A 13,835-nucleotide genomic window follows, 5' to 3' on the forward strand; every position below is an offset into this window, starting at 1 on the left:
ACCTTGTTATTGAAATCAATGGTTATCATATCGCGCACTCGGGCTTGAAAGAAACAATGCAATGAAGTGAGACGCTGCCATGCACGTTATTCGTGACTCCTCTCCTCCTCGACTGCCTGTCAGACTAAGCAACGGCCACACACACACACACACACACACACACACACACACACACACACACACGCCGGAGAGGAAACGAAACCGATAATATCAACATCTCTAACCACGAAAAACTAATTAAAACCAGCGCTGGATCACTTTGAACATCTTTTTTTTCCTCGAGGACGGATATCCAGTTTGTTAAAGGAGGAAACACAACAATTTTTTTTTTTTTGCTAGAATCCCTCTTCAGATCAAAATCTGTGTCCTGTTTATAACTAAATAAATATTAAATATACATATTTTTTTTAGATGGTTTTTATACTGTAATCCTAGATTGGACTTAAAACTGCAGTCCTGCAGCAGATCAGTGTTTTAAAGTAAAAGTTTTCACACGAAACTGATTTTTTTTTTTTCATTTTACTGCACATTGTATAATGTTCATTTCTGTTTAAAAATATTAATTTTTTTATATATTGTATCATTTCTAAAAGCATCCCTCACTTTACTTTTAGTGCATAAACCTTCTTGCTCATTCCTGCTCATGTACAGAGACAGACGGTGCGTCCACAGTCTTCTCCCCGAGAGAAAAAAACATGAATGTGTTCTGCACATTTCATAGACATCTGAAAATATATCTTGTGTTCTCATGTTAAACTGATGCTAAAAGGTCAGAGGTCACCGGTAGATTCTCCTGTTGGGAAGCCTGGTAGACATCCAGCTCACTGTCTGTCCTCCCTCCGTCCAGGACTTTGAGGACATCGTGTCCCTGCCGAGTCTTGAAGGTCCAGCGGATGCAGGGCTGCGGGGGGGACGAGGACAGAGTCCAGGAGGACACGGAGATGGACTCCCTGACTCCGGCTGCCATGGACACGGTGGTCCAGGTGCATCAGCGACTCTGTCTGGGACACGCCCACTCATTGTGGTACCGGAGCACAGCGCCAGCCAATCACAGCAGAGAACACATCACAGCCATGGTCTTCTCCTATCAGATCGCCTCCCCTGTGATGTCACGCTTCTACCATCTGATTGGTTAGTGACAACTGTCACTCACATGTTAAGCAGATTGTTCTGGAGTAGTTTGATAAGAGCGTTCTCCTGTAAACCTCTTCAGACTCCGAGGTGGACCAGCGGCTGACCGGCAGCGAGCTGCTGCTCTCCGCTCTCCTCCAGAACACCGTGCAGGGATCCGGAGGTGCTGATGGTCTGGTGGTCTCTTCAGAGGGACCATATGACTTCTACCAGCAGCCCAACATGAGCGAGGCCCGCCTCTGTCTGCCAGTTCTGGAGCAGCTGAGCGTGGCGGTGAAGCAGAGGCTGGAGGACTGGCCCGAGCACCCGGCTCTCTTACAGGTCAGTGATGGAGGAGGTTTCCATCAGGGGAGAAAAGATACTGAAACACATACAGCAGAAGGACCGGATGTCTGAACTGTATCATGATAGAAGTGAATCACTTCTATTCACTGTCACTGAACATTTGTCCGTTCCTACGAAGGTATTTTTGTGTCTTAATTATGCAAAAAGAAAACAGTTTATGAGAGCAGATGTATTTCACTGTGATCAAAAATTAAGTTTATAAGAAAAAAAAATTGAACTGATAAAATTATTTGCATTGCAAACAGATTCGTGAGTTTTGGTCACAGAATTCAGAATTTCTCTTATAAAACTAGACATTTTGGTTTCAAAGTTCAAACTCTGACAGCATTGACAACATGAAATAAAACCAAAGTTAGTCGTGCTGTCACATTTTAAAGTATTTCAACCGAAGCAGACCTCTATAAATCTCAAACGAAGGTTTTTTTTTTATTCAAAAATAGGTTTTTAATTCACAAAATGAAGGTTTTAGTTCACAAACAGGTTTTTAATTCACAAAATGGAGGTTTTTTTATTCACAAACAGGTTTTTAATTCACAAAATGAAGGTTTTTAGTTCACAAACGACAGTTATTTATTCACATATGAAGGTTTTAAATTCACAAACGAAGGTTTTTAATTCACAAATGAAGTTTTTTTTTATTTGCAGCCAAAAAGTCTAGTTACATTTTCTAGATTTTTGATTGCAGTGTGATAAATTTGCTATCAAAACGTACAGTGGGTACGGAAAGTATTCAGACCCCTTTAAATTTTTCACTCTTTGTTTCATTGCAGCCATTTGCTAAAATCAAAAAAGTTCATTTTATTTCTCATTAATGTACACTCAGCACCCCATGTTGACAGAAATGTAGAAATTTGTGCAAATTTATTAAAAAAGAAAAACTGAAATATCACATGGTCATAAGTATTCAGACCCTTTGCTGTGACACTCATATTTAACTCACATGCTGTCCATTTCTTCTGATCCTCCTTGAGATGGTTCTACTCCTTCATTGGAGTCCAGCTGTGTTTAATTAAACTGATTGGACTTGATTAGGAAAGGCACACACCTGTCTATATAAGACCTTACAGCTCACAGTGCATGTCAGAGCAAATGAGAATCATGAGGTTGAAGGAACTGTCCAAGGAGCTCAGAGACAGAATTGTGGCAAGGCACAGATCTGGCCAAGGTTACAAAATAATTTCTGCAGCACTCAAGGTTCCTAAGAGCACAGTGGCCTCCATAATCCTTAAATGGAAGAAGTTTGGGACGACCAGAACTCTTCCTAGACCTGGCCGTCCAGCCAAACTGAGCAATCGTGGGAGAAGAGCCTTGGTGAGAGAGGTAAAGAAGAACCCAAAGATCACTGTGGCTGAGCTCCAGAGATGCAGTAGGGAGATGGGAGAAAGTTCCACAAAGTCAACTATCACTGCAGCCCTCCACCAGTCGGGGCTTTATGGCAGAGTGTCCCGACCGACGGAAGCCTCTCCTCAGTGCAAGACATATGAAAGCCCGCATAGAGTTTGCCAAAAAACACATGAAGGACTCCCAGACTATGAGAAATAAGATTCTCTGGTCTGATGAGACCAAGATTGAACTTTTTGGCGTTAATTCTAAGCGGTATGTGTGGAGAAAACCAGGCACTGCTCATCACCTGCCCAATACAGTCCCAACAGTGAAACATGGTGGTGGCAGCATCATGCTATGGGGGTGTTTTTCAGCTGCAGGGACAGGACGACTGGTTGCAATTGAAGGAAAGATGAATGCGGCCAAGTACAGAGATATCCTGGAAGAAAACCTCTTCCAGAGTGCTCTGGACCTCAGACTGGGCCGAAGGTTCACCTTCCAACAAGACAATGACCCTGAGCACACAGCTAAAATAACAAAGGAGTGGCTTCGGAACAACTCTGTGACCATTCTTGACTGGCCCAGCCAGAGCTCTGACCTAAACCCAATTGAGCATCTCTGGAGAGACCTGAAAATGGCTGTCCACCAACGTTCACCATCCAACCTGACGGAACTGGAGAGGATCTGCAAGGAAGAATGGCAGAGGATCCCCAAATCCAGGTGTGAAAAGCTTGTTGCATCATTCCCAAGAAGACTCATGGCTGTACTAGCTCAAAAGGGTGCTTCTACTCAATACTGAGCAAAGGGTCTGAATACTTATGACCATGTGATAGTTCAGTTTTTCTTTTTTAATAAATTTGCACAAATTTCTACATTTCTGTTTTTTTCTGTCAAGATGGGGTGCTGAGTGTACATTAATGAGAAATAAAATGAACTTTTTTGATTTTAGCAAATGGCTGCAATGAAACAAAGAGTGAAAAATTTAAAGGGGTCTGAATACTTTCCGTACCCACTGTACATACGCTGCATAATAAAAACACAAAAATACCTTCATACACATCACCCATTACGACCAGCTAATACTCCATACAAAGTAGCTGTGAGTAGAAACTATGGTTGTAATATTGGTCAGTCTTATATCACATCGGTGTCTTTCCAGCTGACTGTGGTGATGGAGAGGATCAAGGCTTTCAGTCTATCCAGTCCACTCGCAAAGTTCCTCAACGGTCTGGAGATCCTGCTCAACAAAGCTCAGGTGAGATCTGAGATACATGTAGTGTCAATAGATTTAACTATAAATGAATCAAAGACATTATTAATATCACACATCAGATACTCCTCAGATGCTAGAGATGATCTCGATCTGTTGTCGTCTGTGCTCTCTGCTGCCCTCTTCAGGACTGGGAGAACAACGCCAGCCGCTCGGTGTCTCTGCGGAAAGAACTGGAACCAGTCACGCAGCTCATCGTCCAGTGGCGCAAACTAGAGCTCAAGTAAGACAAAGAGGGAGTCGGTTCAACCAGTAGTACTAACTAACCACTAACTAGTCCTGAACTACACTGAGCTCAGGATGTACTGTATAAGCTGTTGAAATGTGAATATGTCCTGTCTGTGTTTCAGCTGTTGGTCCAGCAGTCTGGACAGCGCCGCGGACCAGTGCACCAAGAGATCCACCAAACACTGGTTCTCCATCTACCAGCTGGTGGGGAAATACCTGGAGGAGCAGAAGGAGGAGGTGAACACAGGTACAGACAGAACGACCAGCTGATGGCACAGAGGCTTAAGAAAACATAGTTCATAATACAAAATAAGATAAAATTAACTCAAATTTAAAGTGTATCTTTGAAAAAGTGAAAAGAAGCTGAGCCTAAAGCACGCTGTTGTCTATTTCTAAACGTCGTCTTCTTCTCCAGGTGAGGAGGTGGAGCGTCTCTCCATGTCCTCCGTGTCCTCCACCCTGCAGGCCTTCATGGAGGGCTCCACCCTGGGAGAGTTCCATACCCGCCTGGCCATGCTGCTCGGCTTCCACTGCCACGTCCTCCTTGTCCCCGCCCAGCCTGGACAAGGTCAGCACCTCTGGTAGCAGAGGACCCGGTGGACACACGCGGTCCTCCTGTTCAGGAAACAGTGTTTTTATCACATGACTACACTCAGATGGAGGAACAAACTCAAACATCACTGACTGAATTTACATTCAACTCAATATACTGATGGAAACGACCATCTTGTCACTGAAGTACATTTGACCTTTGACCTACAGTACAGCTGCAGTTCACAAAAATTTAAAGTAAATGTAGTTGTAGCTGCAGTGGCTGTTAGTCCATAAGAATTTATCCAGAGATCTGATTGGTCAACTCAACATCTGGAACAAATCATCATGACATCACACCCTGCTCATCACTAGAAATATCACTCCGCCGTCTCCATGGCAACATAAACTTCAATGAATTTGGATTGAAGCAGAATATTTCGTTAGATTAAAAACACGTTGGAAATGATTATCCTTTTTGGTTTGAACACGTGACACGGTGCTAAAATCATAAAAACACGAGTCCATGGATATCTTTGTTCATCAGATATCTTTGTTCATCAGATATCTTTGTTCCAACCAGACTGCGCTAGCTGAGCAGTTTAGTGTTTCTATGTTCTGTATTTATTCAGTTTGAGACTAGAAATCATCTCTGTTGCTAGGTGGTTGCTAAGGGTCAGACTACTTCCTGGAGTAGTAAACATTGCATACGTTACATTAAGAGTCTATTGATTGTTTTCCTGTTGTTAGTCATACCTCATGTGTTGCCATGGAAATGGAGATCACACCAACAAAAACTTTTATATTTTGAGAGTGAATTGCACCACAATATAAATACATTGAGATTACGTGTTTTATTCAGATAGACTTATTATAAGTTCTTCAGTGATGCTAACGGACTCCATCACTGTCCTGCCAGTTAATGAGGTTGAAGCTGAATTATTTGAATCTACCAATCAGCTTGTTGCTCCTCACTGACTCACTCTACAAAATCACAACTGTTTGCTGTCCTGGCTCCTAAATGGTAGAATGAGCTCCCCAATGACATCAGGACAGCAGAAACTCTGTACATCTTCCGCCGCAAACTAAAAACACACCTCTTCCGACTTTACCTTGAACAGTAGAACTTTAGTAGCTTAAAATGGAACTTACTGATAGAACTTTGTAGTTTGGCTTTCTTGAAGAAATTGTATTTTCTTGATTCTTGTTGTTCTGGGTTTTGTACCCTCGTGGTTGAAATGCACTTATTGTAAGTCGCTTTGGATAAAAGCATCAGATAAATGAAATGTAATGTAATGAATGTCCTCTGTCCTCATTACCTCAGAGTCTCTGTCCAGTCTCCTGTGGAACCTGCACCGATACTACAGTCAGTTCTCGGACTGCATCCAGACCAGAATCTCTCAGCTCAGACAGCCTATCGAGAAGGAGCTGAAGGTTAATATCTGAGTTCTCGTTACATTCACGCACCTGTGTTCATACATGACTGATTCATTATATCACATGTTGTGATTCTGGTCCTCAGGACTTTGTGAAGATCTCCAAGTGGAACGATGTGAGTTTCTGGTCCATCAAGCAGTCGGTGGAGAAGACTCACCGGTACGTGATCGGAACCAGAATCATCATTTACCCTGTCGGACTCTGAATGAACGACTCTACCGACTCTTTTTATTTCAGCACCCTGTTTAAGTTTGTGAAGAAGTTAGAGGAGGCTCTGAGGGGCCCAAGCGCTCCGGCTCTGGTGGAACAGGGAAGCAGTGCAACGTGGGACAGTGTGGACGCCAACCCACAGGAGACACCCGTCCACCGTCTTCACCGGGTTCTGAAGAGCAGCCTGCCGGGACGGGGCAGAGACCTGCAGGTTCGTGAAGAGACCGTCTGTTTCACAACATCAGTATCACAGTTTATTATCAGATCTTCTAACAGAGCTGTCTTTTGTATTTTCAGAACGAGGACCCAGAAGAAGGAGTTGAAGCTTCTTCTCTTCAGGGCCGTCTTCCTGTTCTCACCAGAAAGATGAAGAAGATGTGCGTCCAGCTGCTGAAGAAGAACCCGGTGCCGGAGCTGGCTGAAGACCTGGACTGCTTCACTGGTGAGGAAGACAAGAAATATCCCAGTGGAGATGATATGATGTTTACTCAGCACACTGCTGGCTAAAGGATGTGAAGGAATCTCCGATTTAACTAAATTACTGCCAGACTGTGTGGGGCAGTGATGATAGTAATAATAATAATAATGTATTTGTACAGAGCCTTCCATACATGGAATGCAGCGCAAAGTTCTTTACAGTAAAAGGTAAAAGTAAGGACATGAAAAAATAGCATAATGCAGTTAATAAGACAAGTTAGCAACTTAAACAAACTGGGATTAGAAGCATTATATTTTTATAAAACTAAAAAGAAGAATTTAATAAAAATCAAAGTAGTAGAAGTCATTCTTGAGCTGTTTCTTAAAACTCAACAGAAGTTGCTGGTGTTATTTGCAGTGGGAGTGTGTTCCAAACTGCAGGTGCATAAAAACAAAAGGCTGCTTTTCATTTTAGAGAACATCATCTGATAAACAATCAGAAATGTCAGAAGGTGCTGAACCAGCAAAATCATTTTAAAATCAATCCTCTAAAACAGAGGCAGTGCAGTGATGCTAAAGCTGGAGTACGAGGGGAGATCAATAAGTTCTGAGACTACAGCAGCGTGATGAGCAGCAGGAGGATAAAACCCTGATGAGTTACTGGTACAACTTTCATCTCTTGATCACTATCAGTTCGAGTTACACTCGTTTTAGTGAAGTGATGAGATGTTGGGAGTCAAAGATTTCAGTCAGCAGCTGGTGGTAAATATTTATTTGTTATTAAAAGTTTTAAATTGCAGACATAGAAGTGAACTAAACATGTCCTGCTGTCGCTGCTTCACATTAAAAGGATGCTTTTATTGTGAAAACGGGTATCGTGTCACATGACAGTTCCCCAAAAGTGAAGCCAAAACCTCTTTATCACCCCCCGGTGGCTGGTTGCAGTATATTTCATAAACTCTGTCCCCTCTATATCAGCAGATGGGATATTGGCCAAACTAAAAATCTTTTCTGTCATATCACAGAGCTTTTTGTTGAAGCTTTTTGTTAAATTACCCACAATCCCCCTGTGGTCTCTTCTCCTCTTTTCAGGCGAGGTCATCAGTAACCTGCGGGACCTTCAGAGTTTGACCTTCGACACGTCAGCAGAGAAGGAGAAGCAGAAGGCTGAGGTGAAGCACATCCTGCAGCAGAAGCAGAGAGCTCTGTCCGACCTCTTCAAGATGCTCTCTGAGATCGGTGAGTAAACTCCTCCCGTTCACATTCACATAGTGATCTGTGATATCATAAATAAACATCCTGCTCATATCTTTGTTTCCTGAAGGTCTGTCGTACCGTAAAGGACTGACGTGGAACAGGACCGTGGACCCAGAGAAGACGCTCTGCATGCAGCCCCTGGATATGACCACCGCTCTGTCTGCTGTCAGGAACCAGGAGGCTGCCGAGAGCACGTAAATACTCCCATCAGCTCTATTCTCATCACCTACCGCCTGATGCGTCTTTTATAGGGTCAAACCATCCAAAGAGATAAACATTCATATTTCATTCATATATCGCCAAATCACAACACAGCAGGTTATTTCAGTCAGAACTACTAATTTACTTTAATGTTTATTTCACTGAGACTGTCACACATGCTCGCTTCTTTTTTCTTAGATTTTTACACTGAAATGTTGTTTTCTGCCCCGTTGATGTTGCAGGTTGTTTACGGAGGTGTTGACAGCATGGGACGGATGTCAGAAGTATTTCTACCGATCGTGGGCTCGGAGGACGGCGCTGCTGACCGCCCTGCAGCACGCCACCAAGGTCACACACACACACACACACACACACACACACACACACACACACACACACACACATTCATATAATAACACTCACTACATTCAAATATGAAGACGTGGAAGTCTCAGTACCAGATGTTCACTGTGTTGTGTATGTGTGCGTGCGTGCGTGTGTGTGTGTAGGAGGTGGGTCTGGGGAACATCGAGCGCTGCAGAGGTTTCTCCTCTCACCTGTTCAAGCTGCTCCTTCGACAGAGACGCCGGCTGGCTGAGCTCACGGAGCAGTGGGTCCATCTCAGGTTGGTCCGACGACGACACACAAACAAACAACTTTAATGTAGTTCAGCTGAAGGAGAGCGAGGTGGGACGACACGATGACATCACAGGCTGAAGAGAGAAAAGAGTTTCTGTTCTCTATTTATGAAGATGAATCAAATGAATAAAAACAGAGATTAAATGATTTTTACCAAAACGAGGAGTCGCTGTGCTGCTTGTTTATGTATAATTCTTATGAATGTGTCAGGATTAAACTGAAGGTAAATACAGCGACAGATCAACCTCAGCTCAAGCACTTGTAGAAAGAGTTATCAGTGCTGCTATGTTATATATGGTGGGCTGCAGGTGTAAACTCTGATATTTTCTGTTTTATTACATATGATATTCTGTCTGTAAGTGTCCGTGATTTAAACAGGATTTCCTTCGTCCCCTTATCATCCATTTCTATCATGGAACACGTAGTTTGTCAGGTATTATAATATCTCACCTCTGATCCAGGAGTTCTTCCAGAGTCTGGGAGTGTGTTTAATACATGTTTTATTGTTTTAAGTCTTTAGTTTATTGGATGAGTATTAAATTCTGTTGTGATGTCCACAGTCTGTGTTGTATTGCTGTAACATCATGTTTTTCTCCAGGAGGCTGACTCACTGCGTCCATAACATGAAGAGCCACCTCCAAACCCACGGTGAGGACCCCCGCTGCACCCTCCCCCCCCAGGCGTCCCTCCAGGACTGGGTGAGCAGAGGCCAGGCGCTGGCTGCCCAGTGCTCCACCCTCCTGCAGCAGCTGGCCTGGCTGCTGCAGTGTTGCCCCGACGACCCCCAGGAGAAGGAGGAAGAGGCAAGCGGCTGCAGGCAGCACACCCTCAGGTGCCCGTCGCCCCTGGCAGCCCAGCGCCAGCCCCCCGGCTGCTTGATGAGGAGGGGGGACCCCGCCTGGTGCCGGCTGCACCAGAACATCACTGCGATGCTGAAGCAGACCCAGAGCCTGAAGGCGGAGCTGGACCGAGTGGCCCAGCAGGCATCCGAGAGGGTTCTCCACTCCTGGTAAAACACAGTCCCTGCAGTTTAAATGAAATCTGTAGATAGAAACAGTCACAAACATCACTGTTGTTCTCCACAGGAGCCACTTCACCGCGTGCTGCTCGGCCTTCGACCAGCTGGGAGCCGTCGTCGCTCAGATGCCCAGCGTGGAGCAGCTCTTCTCCCCCAGCGTGAGTGTCGGCGGTGCAGACAGCCAGCCGGCTATAACCCAGAGCCTGCAGTACGTCAGGGGAGAGGTGGAGGCCGACATCACCCACTTCATCACCTGGAAGACCCAGCTGCTCTCTCTGGGACAGCAGCAGCACACAGGTCGGTGCTCTGAGCAGTCACATGATCACCGATGTACCCTAAGGTCATCTAACAGTCCATCTCTTTGTTCCAGCTCCAGACCAGCTGCCTTCCTTCTGCGCTGAGTTCAGCTCTGAGCTGGAGGTGAACATCAACACGGTTCTGTGTGCTGTCCAGATGCTGGTGAAGAGGAGAGAGAGGGAGCAGCAGAGAGAGACGCATGGAGACGTCCAGAGAGGTGAGGAGGAGGCGTCGGCCAGCAGGGCCGGTCTCGTGTTGAAAAACCACCTTCAGTTCAGCCAGTAGTCTTCAGATTCTTCAAAAAGACCTATTATCCAGCAGGTGCTAAAGTTTCTTGGCAAATTGAGACAAAAGAGAAAATACTCCCACTTACTGGCTGAGCTCAAAGCAATTCAAGATTTATTCCATAAGAGAAGATCAGCAAATCTGAGAGTTGGTTTCTATGGAAATCGCCTCTGATTAGATTCCCCTAGACTTTCTTTTTTCAAATCAATGCTTTCTGGTGAGGCTAAAAATATCCCTTTAATACTCAAAAAGATAAGCATGGCTTTGGTGGTGTTCTGTTTTAGGTCATATTCGATTCTATTGAATTATTTTCTTGGGGGTTTTCCACCGTGAGTTCATGCAGTCACTCTGGCTCTTATCTGAACCTATTTGTAAACTCCACCGTGCTGAGTCTCAAACACTGATGTCTTCTACAGAGCCCATATCAAAGCATTTAAATGACTTTTTACACACTTTTTTTTTTTTTACCAATATTTTCACTGAATATAAAATAAAAAGGATCTCGGTATGCATTTTTATGTAACTTTATTTGGAGACAAAACAAGATTAGAGAATAATCAACCCTTTTCCTCACGACTTAGAGGCCTAATATAAAAGAATAAGTGTTTCAGAAACTCCCAATGAGTGTATTTAAACTTTGATCATATCGTTGAGTCTTTAAAGTTTGATCACACCTTTAAACTGATGCCTCTTAGAGGATTATATTCTACACTTTCTGCAAAGCTGCTGTATAAAACAATGGATCAAACTACTTAAATGTTGGTCCATTTTAAAGCAGAACAATAAAGTAGCTGTCTAACGCTGATTAGCTGCTTCATCTTCCATCCAAACATAGAGAAGATGTCGCCGTGAGGAGGTTTTATAATTTTATAACCCAATAAAGATGTTGTTTTATGACATTAAGAGCAACATTTACAGGTTTCAACTGAAGGTCCAATCCACGCCAGCCAGGAAGACCTCAGCTTCACCCGCTTATTAAATCAAAGTGTTCACTTCTTTTTCCACCAACACTGAGTGTTTAATGATGGTGTTCAATAAAGACAAAAAGGATTTGAATAAATTGTATCACATCTTTAGCCCCAATGTGAAATATACACTGACAATGTGTTTCCTAATATTTCACAGCTGATACATCTATCTGTTTCTTTCAGCAGGTGCTGATGAGGATAAAGAAGAGGAGGAGGAGAAGGGGGGGGAAGGGAAAGAGGAGGGGGAGGAGGAGCACTTGGAGGACCTGCTGAAGCCCGGTCACCTGACTCGACTCCTGGAGGAGGAGCTTGAAGCTGAGGTGGAGGCTCTCCGAGTGGGAGACGTTAGTACCGGACTGGAGAAACTGCTGAACGGCCTGAAGACACACAGAGACACCTGTCAGTCTCCACATCTGCAGGTAACATCAACACCTGGACACATTAACACCTGAACACATCGACATATCAACACCTGCACACATCAACACATCAGCACCTGCACACATCAGCACCTGGACACATCGACACATCAGCACCTGGACACATCGACACATCAGCACCTGCACACATCGACACATCAGCACCTGCACACATCGACACATCAGCACCTGCACACATCAACACATCAGCACCTGCACACATCAACACATCAGCACCTGCACACATCGACACATCAGCACCTGGACACATCGACACATCAGCACCTGGACACATCGACACATCGACACCTGGACACATCAACACCTGGACACATCAGCACCTGCACACATCAACACATCAGCACCTGGACACCTGGACACATCGACACCTGGACACATCGACACCTGGACACTTCGACACCTGGACACATCGACACCTGTACACATGGACACCTGGACACATTGATACATCGACACCTGGACACATCAACACTATTTTAACTTCTATTTTTTGCTGCATCCTTGTTCTTCATCACCAGAATCTTTTTCTGCCACATCACAGTGTTCAGTTGAAGGAGTGTATTTTGATTTCCTGATCCTCTCTTCATGCCTGGGTTCTGTCTCTGCTGTTTGATCAGGAGGTGAGCGGGGCGTGCAGGATGTTGGTGCGTCTGGAGCCTCTGTTGGGGATTTACTCCGACCTGGTTCGGTACTACGTTTCAGTGTCGCTGGGAGCTCACAGGAGCACCGGGAAACTGCTGTCCGTCCTGGCCAGCATCTTCACGGAGTTCGCCCAGAAGGTACAGACATGACAGCAACATAAATCCAGTGTGATGTCATCAGGAACAACCTAATCATTGTTCTGTTTTCTCTGCAGGGTTTCTGCCTGCCTCAGGAGCTGATGTCTGGAGGAGACGGAGAGGGAGCCACGGAGTTTCACGACTACGAGGGCGGAGGCATCGGAGAGGGGGAGGGCTGCAAGGACGTCAGTGACAAGATCGAGAACGAAGATCAGGTGATCGAGGGTGGAAGAGGGGGTGTCAGGAAGGGAGTAAGGGAAAGTTTCCAGTGAAAGCAAAATAAACATTCAAAGGTCCTTCTACTTCATCTGTCAGTCATCGTGTAAAGTCGTCCTGTTGACTGCTGGCTGTTTCCATGGTTACGGTGCAAACAGGAAGTGCTAGTAGTTCATTCTGTATTAATTTTAAAAGTGCAGATTTCCAAAATGTAAATTAATAGATTAGTTTCATTACTGTGTCATGTTTAAACAGTATGAACATCTCAGACAATATTAAAACACAATATTATTATGTAAAAACAGATTTCAAACATTTCAAATGATTCTAAACAAACAGACAATCCTGATGTTTTTGAACAAAATGATAAATATTAAGCCTAGATAACTGCTCCATTGTGTCATCATCCGTGCAGCAGAACATTTCTGGATTTTAAACACACATTTCATTTAACATGGATATTTATGACTCATCGTAATAAGTTAACTTTATTTATAGAGCACACTTCTTACCTCAGACAAAGACTCAACGTGGCAAAAACAATGATATCCAAACATATGAGACAGGAGGGTACAAAAACATACAAGATCAGATAAAACCATGTAACATATGATGAAAACATGAGAAAAGAAGGTATTTATATTATAATTAAATGGGAATAATAATCATAAAACTATTTGAAGACCAGTTTTACTTGGCAGCAACACAAATTTAATTGAATGTAGTTGAGTTTTAAAAGAAGACACTGTGGCAGCAGACTGAAGGACAACACAGAACACTCATTCTCAACTTCTCCTGAATCACACGATTCACGCAGATGGATAGTTTTAAATCTGGAAACAT

The 13,835-nt window shown here is 44.0% G+C and overlaps 1 protein-coding gene across 1 annotated transcript in view; it reads left to right on the forward strand.

Annotated features, from left to right (window-relative positions):
* mdn1 (midasin AAA ATPase 1) overlaps positions 1-13,835 on the forward strand; it is a 74,401-nt gene that overhangs the window by 51,369 nt on the left and 9,197 nt on the right. Inside the window, 21 exon segments of the mRNA XM_069161529.1 lie at positions 848-892; positions 894-1,131; positions 1,214-1,452; positions 3,959-4,054; positions 4,198-4,292; positions 4,420-4,544; positions 4,713-4,865; positions 6,153-6,262; positions 6,351-6,424; positions 6,503-6,686; positions 6,773-6,917; positions 7,985-8,131; positions 8,217-8,343; positions 8,593-8,698; positions 8,860-8,975; positions 9,588-9,998; positions 10,075-10,304; positions 10,378-10,521; positions 11,741-11,976; positions 12,615-12,776; positions 12,854-12,991. Coding sequence (XP_069017630.1) covers positions 848-892; positions 894-1,131; positions 1,214-1,452; positions 3,959-4,054; positions 4,198-4,292; positions 4,420-4,544; positions 4,713-4,865; positions 6,153-6,262; positions 6,351-6,424; positions 6,503-6,686; positions 6,773-6,917; positions 7,985-8,131; positions 8,217-8,343; positions 8,593-8,698; positions 8,860-8,975; positions 9,588-9,998; positions 10,075-10,304; positions 10,378-10,521; positions 11,741-11,976; positions 12,615-12,776; positions 12,854-12,991 — 3,321 coding nt within the window.

The sequence above is a fragment of the Embiotoca jacksoni genome, unplaced genomic scaffold (assembly GCF_022577435.1).
Source record: "Embiotoca jacksoni isolate LCO1_2020_lvr unplaced genomic scaffold, fEmbJac1.0.p SCAF_29, whole genome shotgun sequence".
Lineage (NCBI taxonomy): Eukaryota > Metazoa > Chordata > Actinopteri > Embiotocidae > Embiotoca > Embiotoca jacksoni.